The sequence below is a fragment of the Myxine glutinosa genome, chromosome 5, assembly GCF_964187855.1.
Source record: "Myxine glutinosa chromosome 5, kmMyxGlut1.1, whole genome shotgun sequence".
Taxonomy (NCBI): Eukaryota; Metazoa; Chordata; class Myxini; order Myxiniformes; family Myxinidae; genus Myxine; species Myxine glutinosa.
In genome coordinates, this window is record NC_136265.1 from 115,751,826 (window position 1) to 115,777,278 (window position 25,453).

The 25,453-nt window shown below is 47.2% G+C and overlaps 2 protein-coding genes across 3 annotated transcripts in view; both read left to right on the forward strand.

The window, feature by feature from the left end:
• The window catches only part of LOC137427197 (amine sulfotransferase-like), a 490,514-nt gene that overhangs the window by 245,158 nt on the left and 219,903 nt on the right, over positions 1 to 25,453 (forward strand). The window lies entirely within an intron of this gene.
• The window catches only part of LOC137427199 (importin subunit alpha-7), a 57,029-nt gene that overhangs the window by 25,500 nt on the left and 6,076 nt on the right, over positions 1 to 25,453 (forward strand). For both annotated transcript variants that reach the window (XM_068116459.2, XM_068116457.2), the window contains exons 4-8: positions 6,879 to 6,981; positions 8,753 to 8,847; positions 23,562 to 23,693; positions 24,686 to 24,774; positions 25,125 to 25,224. In XM_068116459.2, coding sequence (XP_067972560.1) covers positions 6,879 to 6,981; positions 8,753 to 8,847; positions 23,562 to 23,693; positions 24,686 to 24,774; positions 25,125 to 25,224 — 519 coding nt within the window. The remainder of the gene's footprint in view (positions 1 to 6,878; positions 6,982 to 8,752; positions 8,848 to 23,561; positions 23,694 to 24,685; positions 24,775 to 25,124; positions 25,225 to 25,453) is intronic.

Below are 25,453 nucleotides of genomic sequence, written 5' to 3' on the forward strand. Positions count from 1 at the left end.
CTACAGTGCCATTCACTACAGTGCCATACATGAGCCTTAAACATCCTGATAACATTGCGTATGGTACGGTGGACACAGGAACATCAAGGTCACTGGAGATGGACTTGTAACCTTGAGATTGTCCATGCTTAGCTACAATCTTGTGTCTGACGTCCTCAGACAATTCTCTGGTTTTCTTTCTTTTCTCCATGCTCATTGCGGTACACACAGTGACACAAAGCAGCTGAATGATTCCTTTTCTCTGTTCAAGCTGGTTGAATGAATGATTTTTATATTACAGGCACCTGCAACTCACCACAGGTTAGTTCATTTCCAAAGTAAAGGAGTAATCTCTGTTCGGGAATGTTTGGATGACATTTTTGCCTTGCCGATCGGCAAATGCTGTTTCTGTAGGACCTGGTGGCGTCGTGAGCGAATGAGTCCATTACATCACTGCCGTTGTTGTACTGAGGACTCGATTTCCTTGCTGGCCGAATGTAATAAAACTTAAGGAAGGACCACAGGGGGCAAATTACACACTGGGGAATTTATCTTTAAGGCCTAGAATTAATTAGCACAAAACTACCCTCCTTATGGTGAAATGCAAACACTCTTACCTGGACAAATGCTCTTACCCACAAACGTAACAATATATAATTAAAACTTTGATTAAGCGCTCTTCAAACATTGAAGCATTTCTTATGACTGCCTCCAACCACCCTAAGCTTGGTGTTGCTTTAACGGTTAGGCTGGAGGGCTTGGGATCCTAGGGTCCTGAGTGTGAATCCTGGTCAGCTGTTGAATTAACACCGGGTGGGGTTGACTCCGCCTGTCATCCTTCTGAGGTCAGCAAAATGAGTACCAACTCACTGTCACTGGGTCCTCTCTCAAGGGGGTTGGTGGCATGACCTGCACTCCGGCCGCCGTAAAACACCTCAAATCCGTAACGCACACAGTGGTATGTGTCGGGATGGTGCTGAGGTCACTTTGATAGTGTTTACTAACTGATTAACATCTATAATAAACCGTATGGTGTCTCAATGCAATCTCTTCACTTCCATGGTGACAGACAGCTTCGAGACTTGGTGTACTTCAAAATAATTTATAATTTCGTTATTTGCTTACTGGTATCTCCACCCAGGTCATACTATCCTCTTCAACTAAAGTATCAAACAAGCCCGGGTATGCTGCTGTTAGCCTTTCGGTCTTGTTTTTTTAATACACAGCCGAGGCTAGTTTTAGAGCAAAAACGCAGAACAGATTGGGACACAACATAACGAAAGGAACAGCAGAGAGAGAGGGGGACACTGATAGCAAAGTTGAAGGACAAAATAGAGGGAGACTTGGACAAACAAAGGGTGTGGAGAGGAATGGAATGGACAGGATGGCTACAGAAGGGAACTTCTTCTCTCTTGCCCTCCCTCACCCCCTCCCTCCTCTCTCTCCCCCACTGTACTCTCTTTCCCCCAATGTACTCTCTCTCCCCGAATGTACTCTCTCTCCCCCAATGTACTCTCTCCCCCAATGTACTCTCTCCCCCAATGTACTCTCTCCCCCAATGTACTCTCTCCCCCAATGTACTCTCTCCCCCAATGTACTCTCTCCCCCAATGTACTCTCTCCCCCAATGTACTCTCTCCCCCAATGTACTCTCTCTCCCCCAATGTACTCTCTCTCCCCCAATGTACTCCCTCTCCCCCAATGTACTCTCTCTCCCCCAATGTACTCTCTCTCCCCCAATGTACTCTCTCTCCCCCAATGTACTCTCTCTCCCCCAATGTACTCTCTCTCCCCCAATGTACTCTCTCTCCCCCAATGTACTCTCTCTCCCCCAATGTACTCTCTCTCCCCCAATGTACTCTCTCTCCCCCAATGTACTCTCTCTCCCCCAATGTACTCTCTCTCCCCCAATGTACTCTCTCTCCCCCACTGTATTCTCCCTTGCCCATTCTTCTCTCTCCTTCGCTGTCTCTTTATATATCCATGCTCTATCTATCTCCTTGTTGTGCCCCCATCGCTCACCTTGTCTGTCTCCCCTGTCCCTCACCCTGTCTGCCTCCCCAGTCCCTCAGCCTCTGTCTCCCCAGCCCCTCGCCCTTTCTGTCTCCTCAGCCCCTCGCCCTTTCTGTCTCCTCAGCCCCTCGCCCTTTCTGTCTCCTCAGCTCCTCGCCCTTTCTGTCTCCCAAGCCCCTTGCCCTTTCTGTCTCCCCAGCCCCTCGCCCTTTCTGTCTCCCCAGCCCCTCGCCCTGTCTGTCTCTACAGCCCCTCGCCCTTTCTGTCTCCCCAGTCCCTCGCCCTTTGTCTCCCCAGCCCCTCGCCCTTTCTGTCTCCCCAGCTCCTCGTCATTTCCGTTTCCCCAGCCCCTCGTCCTTTCTGTCTCCCCAGCCCCTCGTCCTTTCTGTCTCCCCAGCCCCTCGTCCTTTCTGTCTCCCCAGCCCCTCGTCATTTCCGTTTCCCCAGCCCCTCGTCCTTTCTGTCTCCCCAGCCCCTCGTCCTTTCTGTCTCCCCAGCCCCTCGTCCTTTCTGTCTCCCCAGCCCCTCGTCCTTTCTGTCTCCCCAGCCCCTCGTCCTTTCTGTCTCCCCAGCCCCTCGTCCTTTCTGTCTCCCCAGCCCCTCGTCCTTTCTGTCTCCCCAGCCCCTCGTCCTTTCTGTCTCCCCAGCCCCTCGTCCTTTCTGTCTCCCCAGCCCCTCGTCCTTTCTGTCTCCCCAGCCCCTCGTCCTTTCTGTCTCCCCAGCCCCTCGTCCTTTCTGTCTCCCCAGCTCCTCGTCCTTTCTGTCTCCCCAGCCCCTCGTCCTTTCTGTCTCCCCAGCCCCTCGTCCTTTCTGTCTCCCCAGCCCCTCGTCCTTTCTGTCTCCCCAGCCCCTCGTCCTTTCTGTCTCCACAGCCCCGCGTCCTTTCTGTCTCCACAGCCCCTCGTCCTTTCTTTCTCCCCAGCACCTCGTCCTTTCTGTCTCCCCAGCCCCTCGTCCTTTCTGTCTCCCCAGCCCCTCGTCCTTTCTGTCTCCCCAGCCCCTCGTCCTTTCTGTCTCCCCAGCCCCTCGTCCTTTCTGTCTCCCCAGCCCCTCGTCCTTTCTGTCTCCCCAGCCCCTCGTCCTTTCTGTCTCCCCAGCCCCTCGTCCTTTCTGTCTCCCCAGCCCCTCGTCCTTTCTGTCTCCCCAGCCCCTCGTCCTTTCTGTCTCCCCAGCCCCTCGTCCTTTCTGTCTCCCCAGCCCCTCGTCCTTTGTCTCCACAGCCCCTCGTCCTTTCTGTCTCCCCAGCACCTCGTCCTTTCTGTCTCCCCAGCCCCTCGTCCTTTCTGTCTCCCCAGCCCCTCGTCCTTTCTGTCTCCCCAGCCCCTCGTCCTTTCTGTCTCCCCAGCTCCTCGTCCTTTCTGTCTCCCCAGCCCCTCGTCCTTTCTGTCTCCCCAGCCCCTCGTCCTTTGTCTCCCCAGCCCCTCGTCCGTTCCGTCTCCCCAGCTCCTCGTCCGTTCCGTCTCCCCAGCCCCTCGTCCGTTCCGTCTCCCCAGCCCCTCGTCCGTTCCGTCTCCCCAGCCCCTCGTCCGTTCCGTCTCCCCAGCCCCTCGTCCGTTCCGTCTCCCCAGCCCCTCGTCCGTTCCGTCTCCCCAGCCCCTCGTCCGTTCCGTCTCCCCAGCCCCTCGTCCGTTCCGTCTCCCCAGCCCCTCGTCCGCTCCGTCTCCCCAGCCCCTCGTCCGTTCCGTCTCCCCAGCCCCTCGTCCGTTCCGTCTCCCCAGCCCCTCGTCCGTTCCGTCTCCCCAGCCCCTCGTCCGTTCCGTCTCCCCAGCCCCTCGTCCGTTACGTCTCCCCAGCCCCTCGTCCGTTCCGTCTCCCCAGCCCCTCGTCCGTTCCGTCTCCCCAGCCCCTCGTCCGTTCCGTCTCCCCAGCCCCTCGTCCGTTCCGTCTCCCCAGCCCCTCGTACGTTCCGTCTCCCCAGCCCCTCGTCCGTTCCGTCTCCCCAGCCCCTCGTCCGTTCCGTCTCCCCAGCCCCTCGTCCGTTCCGTCTCCCCAGCCCCTCGTCCGTTCCGTCTCCCCAGCCCCTCGTCCGTTCCGTCTCCCCAGCCCCTCGTCCGTTCCGTCTCCCCAGCCCCTCGTCCGTTCCGTCTCCCCAGCCCCTCGTCCGTTCCGTCTCCCCAGCCCCTCGTCCGTTCCGTCTCCCCAGCCCCTCGTCCGTTCCGTCTCCCCAGCCCCTCGTCCGTTCCGTCTCCCCAGCCCCTCGTCCGTTCCGTCTCCCCAGCCCCTCGTCCGTTCCGTCTCCCCAGCCCCTCGTCCGTTCCGTCTCCCCAGCCCCTCGTCCGTTCCGTCTCCCCAGCCCCTCGTCCGTTCCGTCTCCCCAGCCCCTCGTCCGTTCCGTCTCCCCAGCCCCTCGTCCGTTCCGTCTCCCCAGCCCCTCGTCCGTTCCGTCTCCCCAGCCCCTCGTCCGTTCCGTCTCCCCAGCCCCTCGTCCGTTCCGTCTCCCCAGCCCCTCGTCCGTTACGTCTCCCCAGCCCCTCGTCCGTTCCGTCTCCCCAGCCCCTCGTCCGTTCCGTCTCCCCAGCCCCTCGTCCGTTCCGTCTCCCCAGCCCCTCGTCCGTTCCGTCTCCCCAGCCCCTCGTACGTTCCGTCTCCCCAGCCCCTCGTCCGTTCCGTCTCCCCAGCCCCTCGTCCGTTCCGTCTCCCCAGCCCCTCGTCCGTTCCGTCTCCCCAGCCCCTCGTCCGTTCCGTCTCCCCAGCCCCTCGTCCGTTCCGTCTCCCCAGCCCCTCGTCCGTTCCGTCTCCCCAGCCCCTCGTCCGTTCCGTCTCCCCAGCCCCTCGTCCGTTCCGTCTCCCCAGCCCCTCGTCCGTTCCGTCTCCCCAGCCCCTCGTCCGTTCCGTCTCCCCAGCCCCTCGTCCGTTCCGTCTCCCCAGCCCCTCGTCCGTTCCGTCTCCCCAGCCCCTCGTCCGTTCCGTCTCCCCAGCCCCTCGTCCGTTCCGTCTCCCCAGCCCCTCGTCCGTTCCGTCTCCCCAGCCCCTCGTCCGTTCCGTCTCCCCAGCCCCTCGTCCGTTCCGTCTCCCCAGCCCCTCGTCCGTTCCGTCTCCCCAGCCCCTCGTCCGTTCCGTCTCCCCAGCCCCTCGTCCGTTCCGTCTCCCCAGCCCCTCGTCCGTTCCGTCTCCCCAGCCCCTCGTCCGTTCCGTCTCCCCAGCCCCTCGTCCGTTCCGTCTCCCCAGCCCCTCGTCCGTTCCGTCTCCCCAGCCCCTCGTCCGTTCCGTCTCCCCAGCCCCTCGTCCGTTCCGTCTCCCCAGCCCCTCGTCCGTTCCGTCTCCCCAGCCCCTCGTCCGTTCCGTCTCCCCAGCCCCTCGTCCGTTCCGTCTCCCCAGCCCCTCGTCCGTTCCGTCTCCCCAGCCCCTCGTCCGTTCCGTCTCCCCAGCCCCTCGTCCGTTCCGTCTCCCCAGCCCCTCGTCCGTTCCGTCTCCCCAGCCCCTCGTCCGTTCCGTCTCCCCAGCCCCTCGTCCGTTCCGTCTCCCCAGCCCCTCGTCCGTTCCGTCTCCCCAGCCCCTCGTCCGTTCCGTCTCCCCAGCCCCTCGTCCGTTCCGTCTCCCCAGCCCCTCGTCCGTTCCGTCTCCCCAGCCCCTCGTCCGTTCCGTCTCCCCAGCCCCTCGTCCGTTCCGTCTCCCCAGCCCCTCGTCCGTTCCGTCTCCCCAGCCCCTCGTCCGTTCCGTCGCCCCAGCCCCTCGTCCGTTCCGTCGCCCCAGCCCCTCGTCCGTTCCGGCTCCCCAGACCCTCGTCCGTTCTGTCTCCCCAGACCCTCGTCCGTTCTGTCGCCCCAGCCCCTCGTCCGTTCTGGCTCCCCAGCCCCTCGTCCGTTCTGGCTCCCCAGCCCCTCGTCCGTTCTGGCTCCCCAGCGCCTCGTCCGTTCTGGCTCCCCAGCCCCTCGTCCGTTCTGGCTCCCCAGCCCCTCGTCCGTTCTGGCTCCCCAGCCCCTCGTCCGTTCTGGCTCCCCAGCCCCTCGTCCGTTCTGGCCCCCCAGCCCCTCGTCCGTTCTGGCCCCCCAGCCCCTCGTCCGTTCTGGCCCCCCAGCCCCTCGTCCGTTCTGGCCCCCCAGCCCCTCGTCCGTTCTGGCCCCCCAGCCCCTCGTCCGTTCTGGCCCCCCAGCCCCTCGTCCGTTCTGGCCCCCCAGCCCCTCGTCCGTTCTGGCCCCCCAGCCCCTCGTCCGTTCTGGCCCCCCAGCCCCTCGTCCGTTCTGGCCCCCCAGCCCCTCGTCCGTTCTGGCCCCCCAGCCCCTCGTCCGTTCTGGCCCCCCAGCCCCTCGTCCGTTCTGGCTCCCCAGCCCCTCGTCCTTTCTGTCTCCCCAGCCCCTCGTCCTTTCTGTCTCCCCAGCCCCTCGTCCTTTCTGTCTCCCCAGCCCCTCGTCCTTTCTGTCTCCCCAGCCCCTCGTCCTTTCTGTCTCCCCAGCCCCTCGTCCTTTCTGTCTCCCCAGCCCCTCGTCCTTTCTGTCTCCCCAATCCCCGTCTGTCACCCTGTCCTCCGTTTCCCCACTGGCCCTTCTGCCCCTGCCTCTGTTCCCTCTCTGTCCTCCCCCCGCCACTGTCACTCCTCTGTGCTCCTCCTCGCCTCTGCTCTTCCTCCATCCCTTTCCCCGCTGCTGTTTCCCCTCCGTCCCTCCTCTCCCTCTCCCTCTGTCTCTGTATCAGTCTTCAACTGCTTTTTTCATGCATTTGAATCGTGCTTACATGATGTTCATGTTTGTTTTGGTTATAATTTGCTGAACCATATGAACATAACCATAGAACCAAATATTAATTTATTTATATGTATGATACTGTGATAGTTCCATTTGTTTTTTTAACCTTTTAGCATTGTTTGCAAGACACTGATGTCACCACCTGTAAATTAATCCCATTATACAAGTGGGGGGGTTTTCCTCACACTTTTGTGTCTATCTGCAGGATTTCTCCGCAATCTCCGTGGATGTGCTGCAGATGATCTTTTCCACTGACACAGAGCAGCAGCTCGTCGCCACTCAAAAATTCAGGAAGCTTCTTTCAAAAGGCACGCCATTGCACATAGTCGTGGCCAAAAATATTGACACCCTTGCACTTTTTTCAAACATACTCACAATTCTCTCTAAAAATTAGTTGAAATTGACAAAGGTATTTTGTCTCCACAATTCTTTATTTCACTGTTAATATTACAGAACCTTTGTTTTTGCTTCAGAACTTAATATATCCATTTAAATCAGAAATTATACCTGTAAATGAAATTTATATTCTTGTAAATATGTAAATGTAAATAAAATTATACCATAATATTTCTGTAAATAAAAAGAAATGGCATTGACAAAATTATTGACACACTAGACTTAATATTTGGTAGCACAGACTTTGGACAAAATAACTGCAGTCAAGCACTTCCTTTCGCCATGAAGGAGCTTCCTACACCTCTCTCCTGGGCCACTTTTCTTGTGCAAACTGCTCCAGTTCTTCCAGATTTGAAGGGTGCTTTCTCCAAACTGCTGTTTTCAGATCTCCCCACAGGTGTTCAATGCGATTTAGACCTGGACTCATTGCTGGCCACTTCAGAACAGTCCAGCGTTTTGTCTGGAACCATTCCTGGGTGCTTTTTGAACTGTATTTGGGGTCATTTTCCTGCTGCAAGACGCATGACCTTCGACGGAGACCCAGCTTTCTCACACTGGGTTCAACATTGTGCTCCAAAATGCCTTGGTAATCTCCTGATTTCATGATGCCATGCACACATTCAAGGCACCCAGTGCCAGAGGCAGCACAGCAACCTCAAAACATCACCGAACCTCCTCCATGTTTGACTGTAGAGAAGGTGTTCTTTTCTTTGAAGGCTTCATTTTGTTTTCTGTAAACATAGAGATGATGTGCTTTACCAAAAAGCTCTAATTTGGTCTCATCTGTCCAAAGGACATTCTCCCAGAAGAATTTTGGCTTGTTCAGGTGTGTTTTGGAAAACTCCAGTCGGGCTTTCTCAGCAGTGGGGCCCCTCCATTGAGTTGGCGACGGATGGTGCGAGTTAAAACTGTCGTACCTTGTGTCTGAAGGTCAGTTTGAATCTGTTTGGCAGTTGATTGAGCTGCTTGCTCCACCATTCAAACATTCCTTCATTGCAATCTTCGATCAAGTTTTCTCTTGCGGCCACGTCCAGGGAGGTTGACTACAATGCCGTGGGCCTTAAACTTCCTGATAACATTGCGTATGGTAGACACAGGAACATCAAGGGCTCTGGAGATGGACTTGTCGCCTTGAGATTGTCCATGCTTGGCTACAATCTTGTGTCTGACTTCCTCAGACAATTCTCTGGTTTTTTTCTCTTTTCTCCATGCTCATTGTGGTACACACAGTGACACAAACCAGCAGAATTACTCCTTTTCTCCGTTCAAACTGGTTCAATGAGTGATTTTTATATTGCACGCACCTGCAACTCACCACGGGCGAGTTCATTTCCGAAGTAAAGGAGAATCACCTGCTTGAAATCCAATTATTTCTAATAACTTCTAGAAGGTGGCAATTATATTGTCCGGGCCATTTTAGGATTTCTGTGTGGAATAAGCTAATATTTCGTGTTGTTTTCAGCTTTTTTTTGTTCTGTTCCACTGCAATCCAAGGAAATACATTTGTGGATACCAAAATATTTTTTAATTTCAACAAGTTTCTGGAAGAAATGGTGCATTATTTGAAAAAAGTGCAAGGGTGTCAATATTTTTGGCCACGACTGTACAAGTTTGATTTTGACACTGGTTCTGGTGTAGGAATATGCCACCTTGTTTACAATGAGTGAAACCATTTCTTTACAGAGCCAAACCCTCCAATAGATGAGGTTATAGCTTCGCAGGGAGTGGTTCCACGCTTCGTCGAGTTCCTCAAGAGGACAGACAGCAACATGCTGCAGGTATCCGTACTCTGCTTCTGCTCATCCACACGTAGTTCGCTAACAACAGCATGCTTCGCTCTATCGAGTGGACGGGCATGTGACTTGCCACTCTCGTACTGTGTGCTACTCAAGTTTTTAATTTTTAACCAGTGCTTGACACTAATTATTTTTGGGATTGCCCTGCAGGGAAACCATTTTCGATTTTGGATGCCAGGAAACAAAATTCAATTTTTTCATTCGTTTTTTCTGAATAACCTTCATTGCAACAAATGGATAATTATCCATGTCAGTAGCTGTAAAATGGAAGAGGTAGTAGTTTCCGTAGAGGCACATGAACATGTCAAATTAACATGAAAATCCCGTTCATCATGTCTATCGGCAGGAGCACTCTCCTCTGTTCTGCCTCAACTCCTCGCCTTTTAGCAGGTGCAAACCCAAATCGAGACGGCCTTCCCTGACTCGTCGTTGCTTTGGATATTGAAAAGGATCGCTCAAGATTAAATTAAATTTTGTTTGGCACAGGTTGAATCTCATAAATTATTCACCCCTCCCCTTACACAGAATGTTTCCGAAAACATACTTGCATCAGCAAATTAACCTACATACAATACAGCATGCCACATTACCACGGTTTACAGAATGTTCACCTCGGTTCACAATTTCTTTTTTCTTGTGTAATTATTTTAAATAATAATTTATGTTTCTGTATGTGCTTTCTTATACAAAATAACTGGTTTGTGAAGTTTTCTTGTTCTCAAAGTTTTGTTTTGATGGCTCTTGAGGATCGTCACCATGGCACGGGGACAGCTCCCCACTGTAGTTTGTCTGAAGTAATATTCCAAGCGGTGTTTTTTAAGGTCTCGAAGGTTCTTTCTTTGTCATTCCCATTACTCCAATAATCACTGGTATAATTTTGGCACTCTTCAGCTTCCAGGATCTTTTCACTTCATTTTTGAGGTCCTGAAATTTGCTCATTTTCTTCATTTCCTCGTTGTTTAGGCCAAGTCACTGGGTACTGACACCTCAATTAACAATGCCTTCTTTTCTTTTTTGTATCTCAGTGCTATATCCGGTTGCAATGCTTTATTTTCTATGCTCACACTTGATGGGATCATTAGGTCATACGTGAGAATTACTTCCTTGTTTTCAGTGCTTGTGTTTGGTTCATGTTTCCATGAGTTTTCTGGAACTGGGATATTGAGACTTTTGCAGATGTGCAGGTGGATTACTCGACATACCTTTTTGTGCCTTTGGATGCACAGCTGCTCTGACATGAGTTTTTTACATCCTGATAGGAGGTGATTCATGCTTTCTGTTTCTACCTTGCAGAACCTACACTTGGCCGATTGGTGTCGTGTCCTTGGTGTTGGGCTTTTATAATGATTCGTTATCCATCCGAGTTGAGCTGACCTCTTCTTAGACATTCCAGTGAACCTTCTTTGTCCACTCCCATTCTGTCCAACTTTTTTTTTATATATATATACCTTCCTGCTCTTCTATCATTTTGACAATATTGTCAGAGTATCTCTGTTGATAATTCGTTTTATTTATTTATGTTCTACTTTTTTGCAATTGTTGGGGCTGTACTCTGTTTCAGTTTCTTGTTTGACATCCTCCATTCGTACCTGTCTTTGGATGTCTTTTTTGCTCGGTGTGTTTTTTTTTTGTTATGCTCGGTGTTTTTTGCTATGTGTTTGCTTACAAATTTGATTTGGTCATCTGTTACACTTTTTACATATTCAGCCAATCCTACAGTTGTCGTTATGTACACTTGATTGAGCTAGATCAGGCTGCAACCTCCTCGCTCTGCAGGTACATTCTCGGGATGCATTGATTTTTGTAAACCATTTGTGGATGGTGAGAAGTTTCCTTGTTTTGATATCCAGTTTATTGATTTCTGATTGTGGCCAGTTTATTATTCCACAACTCCACTGGAATACTGGTATTGTGAGTTGGTTTATGGCTTTGATTTTGTTTCTTGGGGAAAGGTGTGTATTCAGGATCGGCCTCATTCTACACAGGTATTCTTTAGTAATTGTTTTGCACTTTTGTTTTTGACATAGTTGGTGGTCCTCTTCTACTCCGAGGTACTTGCATGATGCTTCGTTGTCTAGCTCCTGTATTGTTACCTCCGCCATCAAAGGTGGATGGAGGTTATGTTTTCACCCCTATCTGTCCGTTTGTTTGTGAACAAGATATCTCCAAAATTAGTGGACGGATTCAGACGGAATTTGGCAGAGAGGTAGAGTATGTGACAAGGACGAAATTATTAGATTTTGGTGAAGATCTGGATTCAGATCCGGCTAGTATACTTTTTAAAGTGATTCTTCACCATTGGGAGATGGGGCCAAAAAGGATACATAGCAGGATATATCAAAAAGTTGTGGACGGATTTGGCCGAAACTTGTTGGACGGGTTGTGTGTGTGACAAGGAAGAATCGATTCAATTTTGGTGAAGATCTGGATCCGGATCCAGCTCGTATAATTTTTCAGCATTGAGTGATGTCGCCAACCAGGCGGAGGTATGCTCTCTACTGAGTGCCGTTCTCGTTTTATTTGTGTCAAATTTTATGTCGTCCATTTTTGTTGGTTTACCTTGATTGAATGTGCGCTTGGAACACTTATCCAGGCCAAATCCTATTTGAATGTCGTCAGTACTGTTTTACTAATTTGAGTTGTTCTGCCAATTTTTCGTCATTTTGTACAATGTTGTTAATCAACCAAGTAAAGTAGATGTCACCTTTTTGTCTCTGTATGTTCTCTTATTTGATATTGGGGTGTATCCATAGCCTCGCTCATTAATGAGGTTGCTCAATGGGTCCAGGACCAGGCAAAATAGCAGCGGTGAAAGGCTGTTTCCCTGGAAGATCCCGCATTGTATCTTTACTCCTGGTATTTTGATCTTTCCTTCGAAATGCTGTAATATCAGTGGTATTCCAAAGTTCCATTGGTTTCTCTATCACTGATTATTTTGGGGTTGTTTTTGTACAATATCATCCATGAATGTGGGACACGTATCAAAAGCTTTTTTGTCGTCTCGTCTATCCATGCTGTGGATTATTTTGTTGTTCTGTATTAAAATTTTCGAGTATGGCCTTGTTTAGTAGGAGGTGGTGTATCGTTCCATAGCAACCTCTTTTACATCGCTTCTGTTAGGTGATGGTAAATCATTTCTGTGATGTTTCCCGTCAGTAGTTTATACATTGTTGGCAGAGAGGTTATTGGTCTATACTTGTGAGGTAGTTGGGTGTCTTCAGATGTTGGGATGACGAAGGTGTGAACTACTGTGAGATACTCATCCAAGGTCTCTTCCTCTTGGATAAGTTTGTTGAATGCTTGAGCGTGGCGATTGTGGAGAGCATAGAGTTGCTTTAACTGGAAGTTTGGAATTCCATCTGGGCCTTGGCTTTCAAAGCCTGGCATTTTTACCTCCGCCACCAAAGGTGGATGGAGGTTATGTGTTCACCCCTGACTATTTGTGAACAAGATATCTCAAAAAGTTGTGGATGGATTCGGACGAAATATGGCAGTGAGGTAGTGTATGTGACAAGGACGAAATGATTAGATTTTGGTGAAGATCCAGATTCGCATCCGACTCGTGGAATATTTTAAGTGACTCTTCACCATTGGGTGATAGGACCTAAAACAATATATATCAGGATATCTCAAAACGTTGTGGGCAGATTTGGACGAAACTCGGTGGAGAGGTTGGGTGTGTGACAATGATGAATCTCTTCAATTTTGGTGAAGATCTGAATATGGATTCGGATATGAGAATTATTTATTTTTTTAAGTGATTCTTCACCATTGAGAGATTGGGCAAAAAGCGATATATCTTACTATAATTCACCAAATGTCAGTCCGTCCGTTCGAAGGTACCGCAAAAACGGCTCAACCGATCGCAACGATATTTTGGGTGGGTATTCCTGGGACCCCTGGGAGTAAGATAGGCTATATAGTTTTTCCAAGTTTTCCAATTTTCCAGTTTTTCCAAACACGATGGAATAATATTTACCGATATGAACAGTGATGTGGCTTTTGTTGAAATTCTACAAATACTGTTTATTCTACGTACCAAGAGAGAGTAGATCGACTCCTGACGAACTCTTCCTTTTTAAACGTGCGGCTCCGAAGTAACATGGCAGCATGTGCAAAGCGACTGAGAAACAGGTGTAGTGGCCACTTCTGTGCTACAGATTCGGCGCGCACTCTTCACACATAAACATGTGACTGAGAAAGATGTGTAGCGGCCGCTTCCGTTTTGCAGAATTCGATCTTTTTTCAAAATGGGTGCCATGTACTGTTTAGATTTTGATGATTTGCGTTTGATATGATTCAACGGATGTTTATATGAATCGTTTAAAATATAAAAAGCCTTCAATTTCTGATATTTTGCCTTTTCATTTGGGCTTCCCAATTGAAGCCCCGCCCATAGGGCGGGTACCGTTGCTAGTATATATAACATGATATTTTAAAAAGTTGTAGACAAGTTATGGCTCAACTTGGTGGACAAGTTGGTTAGTTGACAAGAACAAGCCGATTCGATTTTGGTTCAGGTCTGATTCCAGATCCGGCCTATCAGTGGGACACAAAACATAAACTGTTCAGCTTGGCGGAGGTATACGCTCTACCGAGTGCCGTTCTAGTTGCTAGTTGTTTATTAAAAAATTTCTTCATTAAATATTACTGGAGGTATTTTCTTTCGATGTTTTTTTTTTCTTCCAAGTTTTTGATCCAATCTGCCTCTTTGTTGTGTTATTTTGGGTCCTCATATATTCCTTTCCAGAAATTTTCACAAGTTTATCTTTCTCGGGGGGCCATGTACTGTTTAGATTTTGATGATTTGCTTGTGATATGATTCAACGAATGTTTATATGAATCGTTTAAAATATAAAAAGCCTTCAATTTCTGATATTTTGCCTTTTCATTTGGGCTTCCCAATTGAAGCCCCGCCCATAGGGGGGGGGGATTTGACATTTTTTGCTTTTGTTTCCCTTGTTCGCAGTCGAATCTTTTCAGGTTATTCTCAAACATGTGGTTTTGTTTTCTCCCTGTGTTGACTTTGTCATCGTTTTTTTATTTATCTTTCTTGCGATCATTTCTATTTTCAGTTTGCTTTCAGCAGCCATTACCTCTCGGTCTTTATTACCCTCGCCAGAGGAGAGGGTATTGCATTTGAGTCTGTCTGTTTGTTTGTCCACACCAAATAAATATGATTTTCTCTGCAACTGTTGGTCCGATTGACAGCAAATTTTCACCATAGGTGCATCTTCACCTGTATAATTTTTTAATAATTGTGACGTCATAGGTCACGTGGTTCGGCCGCCATCTTGGAAAAACCAAAAAACTTTGCACCTCTATATCTCCGAAAGTGCTGAATAGAAAAAATTGAGACATGGCTCATTGTAAAGAATTTAGTGCAGCAGATAAACACAAAAATTGTGCATTTTATGAGAAAAGCATGAAATTTTTAACATAGTGCATACCATAAGGTTTATTTTCAGATGTGGAGGGAAGTCAGATTTGACCTCTGAGGACCGAGAGGTCAAATCCAAAATGGCCGCCAGTCCACCGAGTCTAATAAAATATGTTAATGATGATGTCATAGGTGCCTCCATTATGATGTCATATTTCGACAAGTACAAAACTTCATCCGATCAAGATGAAATTTCTTGAGCATAATCTTGGAATAAATTCGTATCGGAAAAAAAAAAAATGATGACGTCATTGGTCACGTGGTTCGGCCGCCATATTTGTTTTAACACAAAAGCCTTAAAAACCACTGAAAATACATCCTGGTGAGGGTTTGCAATCTCTGATTGCTCTTTTTCTTGTTTCCAATTTTATATTTGTTTTTTAGCTCTTTTTTAATATTGCCCTCAAAAATAGGTACTGTATTTGCTTTCTTTTCATTAACTACACACACTATTTTGATGAAATGTGACCACCCGATATGTACCAAAGTTTGATCACGACATTAAACAAAAAAATCAAGGTCTACGGGAGGGGGGCTGTCCCCCAAAATATGTATTTCTTCTCTCCTCCGAAACTACACACACAATTTTGATGAAACTTGACCACAACCTTCATCACACGTGTTGTACGAAAGTTTGTTCATGACATTAAAATAATCGGGCCCTGAGGGAGTCTGCTGGGTTGGTGCCCACACAAAATAGGTATTTGCTTTCTTTTTAGAAACTACACACGCATCAATGAAAGTTGACCACAACCTTCGTCACCTGTAATGTAACCAAAGTATTTTTACGACATTAAAAACATTTGAAGGCTATGGGAAGGGAGTTTGTACCCCAAAATATGTATTTCCACTCTCTTCCAAAACTACACACATCTACTGATGTACTATCTATTGATATGGATCCGTGACCGAGGTTGTGGATCTACTGATGTACCATCTACTGGTGTGGATCCGTGAGTGAGGTTGTGGATTTATTGATGTACCATCTACTTATGTGGATCCATGACTGAGGTTGTGGATCTACTGATGCTTCATCCCTTGATGTGGATCCATGACGGTGGTTGTGGATCTACTGATGTGTATCCATGACTGAGGTTGTGGATCCGCTGTTTGGAGAGGTCCTGGGCTGAAAGGATCGAAACCTCGAGGAAGAACTGTGCCCAGCTGATGATCCGTGTAGTTGGGAAACTAGTCAGTTGCTTACAGGTTAAGATTCTAACTTTAGGTAAGGGAACTATGTTTTGAGGTTTACAATGTAAATAAAGTTGAACATGGAATGTTGTGAAATTAACATCATTTACAACAATCCTTTAAATTATTTATATTTAAGTTTAGGAACAACCGATACTGTACAATTAATTAAGTGTGTGTGTGTGTGTGTGTGTGTGTGTGTGTGCGTGCGTGTGTGTGTGTGCGTGTGTGTGTGTGTGTGTGTGTGTGTTTCTGTGTGTTTCTGTGTGTTTTTTTGTGTGTGTTTTCGTGTGTGTGTGCGTGTGCGCGCGTTTTGCGTGCATCTCGTACATCTTTAACCGTTTGGATTGCATTCCGAGTTTATGAGTGGGCTCACCATGCCTAGTATGTTTTTACGACACAGTTGCTAATGAAGCACATACATACTTTTGTAAACTTGTGCTTGTGTAAACTTTGGAGTCAAATTTACAGAGAAGTCCCGACTCCAACGAATGCTGTTTTTCACCCCATCCTCCCCCATTTCCTTTCACTAGCCATCCATGTGGTGAACTGTTTGAAATCTCATAAGGAACAAGGTTAAACAAAGTAGCAAGTAAGGGTTTGTAATGTGTGTATGACTGTTATGGATTGTTTTAAAGGATTTGTCTGGGTTGGTATCCTTGTTCCTATTTAAAGGATTTTTCCTTGTTCCTATCGCAGGTTCAAAGCACCGTGGGTGGTGAAGGGTGTTGGGGTACTGACTGAGTAAACAAGTTAGAGTAACCATGTTGTTTTCTACCTCCAGCACACACTTGCTCACACACTTGCTCACACAGTTTCCACATTTGGTCACTCAAAATGTGCTGCACTGCGCCCTGGGCCCTCATTTCAGACTTGATTTACCAGGTTCCCTGGAGATGGACAATTTGAACGCCTAATGGACATGTTTCTTTCTGCAGTCTAAGGCTTATAGAAGAACTTTTACTGACCTTCGACCTCCTCCCCTGCCCGCCTTACCTCTTACCCCTCTCCACTCGTCCATACCTCCTGGGAATGTTGAGAAGCATGATCTGGTGGTTTTTGAGTTGTGGTGAGCTGGGGACCCAGAGAGTTTTCTCTGTTTGGAACAATTCCATCTGGATTTACAAATGCACTCGGATACCTTTCCCTTTCCCACTCCAGAACGATTACATTCCTTTCCATGTTTCCCTCTGCTGAGTTTGCCAAGCAAAGGATGTATTCTGCAGCGGCGTGTGCTCAAATCAGGCTGATGTTTTGGGATAAGGCTCCACAGTCCACATTTATGTTCACGTTGAGGGAAAAGGCAAATTTTTATTTTTAAATTGTGTGTGTGTGTGTGTGTGTGTGTGTGTGTGTGTGTGTGTGTGTGTGTGTGTGTGTGTGTGTGTGTGTGTGTGTGTGTCGTCTGAACCGAGGCACGTACTATATTATTCTTGGTAATTAGTATTACTAATAATAGGCGTCCGCAATCGTCGTTGACCATGTTGTGGAACATCGGCCGAGACCCTCACCTTTTTTTTTTTTCTTCTGCCCTCACTTTTTCACCTTTATTTGCTTTCAAATTCGTTTTCTCGACAAACACCTGAGCAATTGACAAAACGCCTTCAACATAGTTGCACCTACCCATGGAGAATATATATATATATATATATATATATATATATATATATATATATATATATATATGTGTGTGTGTGAGTGTGTGTGTCCCGGTGTGTACCCCGGTTTAGAATAGGTACACCGTATCCCTGCACATCGTAAGAGGCGATTAAGGGTTGGCGCCAGGAAGGGCATCCGGCCATAAAAACATTGCCTCAAAACAGGGAACCATGATTGTCATGGGGCCCGCAAGGCTAACCCCTGCTCTGGCGGAGAAAATGGCCTTAAAACGATCATTCATTCATTCATTCATTCATATACAGACTTGGCATTTAATATGGAATATATTTTTTTTCTTGACTTGGGTTTACTTTCTGAACTCAGTATATCAATCTGGTGAGTTTATTTTACCCTTCGGTGATGTCTTTGTTGAAAGAACCATGTCACTGATTGTCTTTTGCAGCAAGAAGTCAATAACAGGATTATATCACAGGTGGCGTGACAAAATGTAAGGACAGGTACATTTGACGATTGGCTTCACAATCGGGTATATAAGGGTTGTTGCGTTCTGTATTGGTGGAAAACAACTGCTGCACGTCTACAAAAGTTATTGCCACTTCCTCTGGAGATGGTCCGTCAACTGGACAATGCTGTTTGTCATGGAGTGGTGGCTTTACGAAATTCTGGCATGAAACAGCGTGATATTGCTCGGCAGTATGGCATCACTCAAGGTCAGGTGTCAAAGATCCTGAAACGAAATGCTCAGAGGGGTGTCCCTACTCCAATACCGAGGCCAGGACGTCCACACAGAACCACAAGGAGCTCGAGATGATCACCAGCTGCACCGGTTAGTCTGCAATGGCCGTACCAAGTCAGCTCATCGGCTTAGGGCTGAGTGGCAGCAACTGACAAATGTGCCTGTATCCAGAAGGCTAGTCAACCAACAACTGGTTCAAGCAGGCTATCGTGCCAGGCGTCCCCTGAGAAAGCCACGCCTGACCAGAAAACACAGCCAGCGCCGATTGCAGTGGGCCAGAGAGCACCGTCAATGGCAGCCAGGACACTGGAATCACGTGACCTTCAGTGACCAGTCTAGATTTCTGGTCGATCGTCAAGATGGCCACGTCCGAGTGTGCAGACAAGTGCATGAAGACTACAACGAAGATTGTATTGTGCCAAGAGTCCAAGCTGGAGGTGGTGGGGTGACCGTTTGGGCTGCTTTTCATGCAGGGGGCAAAACTGACCTGGTTGTTCTGAATGGAAACCTGAACCAGTTCAAGTACAGGGTCATTCTGGAAGAAACATTGCTTCCATTTGCTCGTGCAGCCTTTCGAGGAAACTTTGTCTTCCAAGATGACAATGCACGGCCTCATTGTGCTCGCATGATCCAACACTTTCTTGCTGACCGTGGTGTAGAGCATATGGAGTGGCCTGCCATGTCCCCGGATATGAATCCGATAGAGAACTTGTGGGCAGAATTAACGCGTCAAATCGACAACTTGGACCAGCAGCCTACCTCTGTGCGTGAATTGCAGCAGGCTATTGTCACTGCATGGCAAGCGATTCCGGTCCAAACCTTGGCAAATCTCGTGAACAGCATGCCTCGACGTGTACGTGCTCTCCTGAATGCTCGTGGGGGTTACACGAAGTACTGAACTGTAATTTTACTGTCCGTAATCCCAGTCATAATTTAGCTTTTGTTTTTGGTGAAATTTTTTTTGGCTAATGTGTAAAATAAGGAGATACTTCTGGAAAACGTACAGAAGTTTAACACAGTACTGTCCGTGAATTGAGTTCGATATCAGTTTACATCACTTTCAAGGATCAATTTATTTGCTTTGAAATGTTAAATGTGGTTTTTGTTTCTTTTAAAGGTCACATTAACAAAATCTAGAATAATTTCAACATAATTCCAATGAACTTTTGGTTCTAAGTCATCTTGAAAAGTAAGTTCACCCCCACAAAAAAAATTCCATATTAAATGCCGTCTGTGTATATATATATATATATATATATATATATATATATATATATATATATATATATATATATATATATATATATATATACATACATACATGCATATACATATACATACATACATACATACATACATACATACATACATACATACATACATACATACATACATACATACATACATACATAGTCACATGAAAAAGTAAGTACACCCCATGTAAAGTTTTGACTTTTTCAACATATTTCAACATACAGCTATTTGATGTTAATTTCAACAATATTGATAGATAAAGGTGATATAATATAACAAATATCATGAAACATTTACATTTTGTAGTCCATTGTATAATTTAAATTAGCATAAATGCAAATTTTGCATGTGGAAAAAGTAAGTACACCCCTGGCTCTAATAGGTGGTATTGCCCCCTTTGGCAGAAAACCTCAAGTAGGTGTTTCTTATAACTGTCTACCAGTCTCTGACATCGACTGGGAGAAATTTTTGCCCACTCCTCCATGCAGAATTCTTTCAGCTGTGCGATGTTTGAGGGGTTTCTTGCATGCACAGCTCGTTTCAAATCCCCCCACAACATCTAGATGGGATTTAGATCCGGGCTTTGACTTGGCCATTCCAGAACCCTCCATTTTTTTCTTTTCAGCCATTCCTTGGTGGATTTACTCATATGTTTAGGGTCATTGTCATGTTGCAAGGTCCACCTTCGGTTGAGCTTCAACTTTCCGACAGATGGCCTCACATTATCCTCAAGCACCCTCTGGTACAATCAAGAATTCATAGTGGATTCTATGATGGTGAGCTGCCCAGGCCCTGATGCAGCAAAGCTGCCCCAAACCATAATATTTCCACCACCATGCTTTGCAGTTGCTATCAGGTTCTTGTGGTCAAATGCTGTCTTTGGTTTTCGTCAAACATGTCTTCTGCTGCTGTGGCCAAATAGCTCTACCTTTGACTCATCTGTCCAGAGCACATTGTTCCAGAAGTGCTGGTCTTTGCCGAGGTGTTCATTGGCAAACTTTAGTCTTGCCCTGATGTTCTTTCTGGACAGCAAAGGTTTCCTCCTGGCACACCTGCCATGTCGATCAATTTTTGCAGCCTCTTTCTCATGGTAGACTCGTGCGCTTTGACATCAACAGTGGCAAGAGCTACCTGTAGGGCCCGTGATGATATTCTGGGTTTCTTAGAGACGTCTTTCAGCATCTTGCGGTCTGCTCTCGGGCTGAACTTGCTGGGGCGGCCTGGCCTGAACAAGTTGGCAGTTGTTTGGAATCTTCTCCACTTGTAGATGATCTTCCGGACAGTCGAATGATTGATTTCAAATTGTTTGGAGATCTTTTTAAATCCCTTCCCAGACTCGTAGGCATCTATAACCTTCTTTCTGAAGACCTCAGAGAGCTCTTTTGATCTAGGCATGGTGACGCCACACACTTCAACAACAAAGAGCAAACCAAACTAAATGTCTGAGGTTTAAATAAGACGGGTTCCTCCAAGATCCTCTCTAACGATGTTCTAATCATTTGCACCTGAGCTGGTGCACCTGGTTCTAATTTTAGGTCTTTGAAGTAGTGATAAATGTAGGGGTGTACTGATAGTCAGGTTCACTCTGTCAATAAATTATATTTCGTTCAAAATCATGGTAGATTAGCAAACCTATACATTTTTGGAAAGGTTATAGCATAAGGAAACTAAAAATCAATGTTTACATTTGGAGAGATACCTGTATGGCGGCCATTTTTGGATTTTCAAAATGGCCACTGTAAAATACATATTTTGTTCTATTTCTGCCTCTAATTACCCTAAAAACTTTTAAAAATATACTAAACCTATATTTTCAGGGACAAGGAATCCAATGAAAGTATCAAATTAGTGCTATGGGGAATGGTAAGACACGAATCAAAGGTTTTGAATTGCAAAATACTGTCTTTATATTCGTGATAAGTTGCCTAATCAAATACATGTTATCATTTTGTACAGGCAGTTAATAACATCAAAATGTGTCACAATAATTCATATCACCAAACATACACAGGCAGTCAGCAAAATCATACATACACATGCAGTCAGTATAACTTCACATCTACACAGGCAGTCAATGACAAAATATACACAGGCAGTCAATGGCATCAAACATACACGATTACAGAATATGCCATTTAGAGTTCGTCATCGCCGTCCCGTGTGTCGTATCCGACATTCGACAATATAGTCCGCATCGTTTTCACAGTCCGTTCCACACAAGCAAAGGTCGGTCAAATCGAATTGGTCGAATGGTCGATCGAATCGAATTCGATGAATCGAATCGATCGAGTTGGTCGAATGGTCGAATGGTCGATCGAAGCGATTGGTCGAATGGTCGAATTGGTCGAATGGAATTGGTCGAATTGGTCGGAATTGGCAAATGTAAACATTGATTTTCAGATTTTCCATGTAATAACGTTTCCAAAAATGTATAGGTTTGCTAATCTACCATGAATTTGAACGAAAAAACATAGTGAACCTGACTATTACTTTTTCACGTGACTGTATATAGAGATTTTTTTTTTTTTTTTTTTTTAACAAAGTTACATGATTATTGGTTGGAAAATGTGGCCGGCGCTCCAAAAATCCATTTTCTTTAGGTATGGGTTGCAGGTTGTTTCACATATTAGGAATAAACTCCATTGTCATTTGTCTTGCATCGCATGCAGTTGGATATTTAACATCATTCATAAAACGATTGTTATTTATATTACTCGTGGGCATTCCCACCCTCCAGGTGGCAGTACCCTTTTCCGCTTGCCTTCAGTGGGCAATGTGCCGCGGCACCTTCTTGGAAATGCACTTCATAATTTTTGTCATTTTTGAAAGAAATTTTATTGATCACAACATATCATAATCCATATCACAAGATAAAGGAAGATGTTTTGTAATACCGGCTACAACCAAAGATGGTGCTATTTCCACGTCATGGCAATTTTGGAGTTCCGGTTACATCCGCATTTGCTCCATTGTAGTTATTGTTACGCAACCATGATTAACACCACAGTTACGGATGGCCGATTTGCGAGACTTTAACTCCCGAGGCGAAAACTCAATGGCGGATTCAAGCTCAACACAAAGTTAAACGCGCGGAATGGCGGACACAGCAAAGCTCCGCCCGCCGCCTTATCTACTAAAATCAAACACCCAGGAAAACTGCGTTCAGATATATACAGAAAATAATATAAGGATTTATTATTTATAAGTAAAGACAGTGAAAAAGCCCGCGCCGGTAATACTAATAAATCGAATAAGCCTAAATTGGGATCCCAGACACAACAGATATCAAACACGATACGAGGGAGGTGAATACGAAAATAACACGTCTTTTTGGTTTATGCACAGTGTATTCGCGGGTACGGCCTTATCTCGTCCTTGTCGTCTTGGTGACCGCCGTCCAACACCCGGCTCCTTTCGGCCCCGATGTACCCACGAGGCCTCGCTCCAAGTTCCACAAGCCCCGATCGCACACCACGAGGTCCCTCGCTCCAAGTTCCACAAGGCCTCGCTCCAAGCACCACGCGCCCAACGCAGGCCAGCGGCTCCACACGAGGTCGATCTCCACAAGGTCCGTGCACCAAAGGTTCAACGTAAGCTGCACAAAGCAAGCGAACTCCACTTGACTCGACTCTCTTTTGGGAGTGCTGGCAGCCAAGTGCCAACTGTTCGGTGCCAACTGCCAACTCCGACGAACTGCTCCGAACTGTTGCGAACTGCTGTGTGCTCTGTGTGCCAACTGCCAACGAACTGCGAACTGCTGTTCAACGAACTGGTTCCACGAACTCCTCCCACGAACTGGTCCCCCACGAACTGCCTGTAATGGCGTCCGACCGTCGCTAATATCTCTGGCCGATGACGTCACATTGGCGCACTCCTCAGCCAATAATAGCCTCCCAACTCGCCGGTCACGCCCTCTGCGGCATCGCTCTCCTGACATCTCCCGTCCCCGACCCCGCGGTCCTTGTGTTATAACACGTGCCAGGCGAGGTTTGTAGGCCTTGGAGGTGTAAACGGTGGCGGCCAATTGTGGCGGTGTTTTTGGCCTGGTTTCCTGTCCGTTTGTTCCGAAGTCATTGTCAGGGAAAGGAATTATTTAATGTTGCGCTAAGGACCTAACTAATGTTTATGTGGTTTGCAGTGCCATAATGGACAAAGGTTTGACTACTAGGTGAAACTCACAGGGGCGTTACCTTTAATCCCTCACTATTTAACACTCGAACCTCCAGGTAGGTCCACAATCATACATCTTCCCCCGACAAACGCCTAAACATCAAGAACTTATTACATGTAGAGTCCCTGTCACGACAGCCGAATACCTACCTATTCAGATCTACCTAGCTCTAGATGTTGCTCTACCAAATTCATAACATTATATTGGCTCGGGATAGCACCTGTGCCGACATTTCAGTTGACACACATTTCCTGGATTGTAACGAGGTCGTTCATGTGATGCAGTTTGAGGCCTCATGGGCGCTAACGAACATCGCGTCTGGGACATCTGCACAAACAAGAGTGGTGATCACGGCTGGCGCTGTGCCCATCTTTATTGAGCTGCTCTCCTCGCCCTTTGAGGATGTACAAGAGCAGGTAAGCCGGCCATCTGTGCGCTCGAATCATTCACTCCTGCTGGTTGTCTGTACATTGTCTGAATGTTCTTTGTGCAATAAATTACAAATTTACATATTGCTTCTCAGCTTTTCTCTACCACTTAGGTCGGAGGAGCGAATGCAGTCTAATAATTCTACCTTTGGAGTCTTCGTCCTACCTGTGAAATAAATGAGTGTTAAGGGGTTGTGTGGGAGGAGAAAGAGGGGAAAATATTTTTTGGGGGGGAGGGGAGAGAGGTTAAGGCATTGCTAATAAGAGGGCGGGGACAGTTGAGAGGGTATCTGTCATCCCGGCGTTTCACATCCTGGGCGAGGCGTCAACCTGTGTATCGTCCCTCAGATGGACGTTAAGCCGGGCGTTTTGGCTGCCAGCATTAGTCGGTGGCCCTTAAAGATGCCACGGTGTCAGCTCTAACCGACGGTTTGAAGCTGACGACAGGGTTAATATTTGAAACGGCAGTATTTGAGGAGGGGTTGGGGGAGTTGTGTGAGGTGGGTTTGGGAGGAGGAGCAAAGGGAGGGGATTGAAGGTGGGAGAGGAGGAGTGCGGTTCAAATACTCCGACCATTGGTGTTATTTATTTATTATTTTGTTAGTTCTATGATATAACAATACTTGCGTATCCAGAAAAAGGCCGCCATTACTAAATTGTTCCTTGTACCCCATCCGCACGTATTGGGGACTAAATTCTGCATGTATTGTTTGATGAAGGTCATAATATATATATATATATATATATATATATATATATATATATATATGTGTGTACATTTTCAAATTTGCTCTATTTTAAAATAAGGCATCCATTGCAATTGGCCAGTACGTGAGGCTCGCATTTGCATTCATGGCAACGTGAGGGGGTGGGTTAACGCTCATGCTGAATTGGTGGGGCGAAGGGTTCACGGCGCTGTTGATGGTTCAGTTTGTCGGTCACCAGTTGATGCCGTATTGTTTCCGTTATGTTCCGTGCAGGCAGTCTGGGCACTGGGGAACATAGCAGGGGACAGTGCTGAGTGTCGTGATTATGTGTTGGACTGCAAGATCCTGGCGCCTCTCCTCCAGTGAGTATGCAAGACTCGTCCCACAATTTACTCGGGGGGTTGTGGCCATCCCTTGACGACCTTTGGGGTACAATGATGGTTTCAGCAACTCTGACCTTTAAGGAAGTTTGTATTGTGTAATATGAAGAACTCGTCTTGCTCGTGAAGGTTGGTAGCGATGTGATTGGCTGTTTTAGTGCTGTAGAACATGAAGTGCAGTTGACGTTTTGAGCATTATTACCTCGAAAGCAAAAGAGAACGTTTGGAACAGCCACACCTTGTTCCCATGGCAATTAAACATTCTCTTATCAATATTTATTAGATAATTTAATCGTTTTGAAAGTGTACTCACCTTTATTCCTGCTCACCAGGCTCCTCACCAACTCCACTCGCCTCACAATGACACGGAATGCTGTTTGGGCACTGTCTAACCTTTGTCGGGGGAAAAATCCACCGCCGGACTTTTCCAAGGTGTGCACGTCTGCCTCGAGCTCCCCTTCCTTTGACCTTTTCTCAACTGGAATGTCTGTCATTACATTGAGTTCCTCGCTCGCGATGTGATCCTTATCTTCGGTTTTTACGCCTCAGATGCCGAAGCCATGTTTTTGGGTTGCCCGTCCTTGCGTCCGCGATAACTTTTGTAACTGCGATAACTTGTGAACCACTGAAGGGACTTTTACCAAACTTGGCATAACGTTGG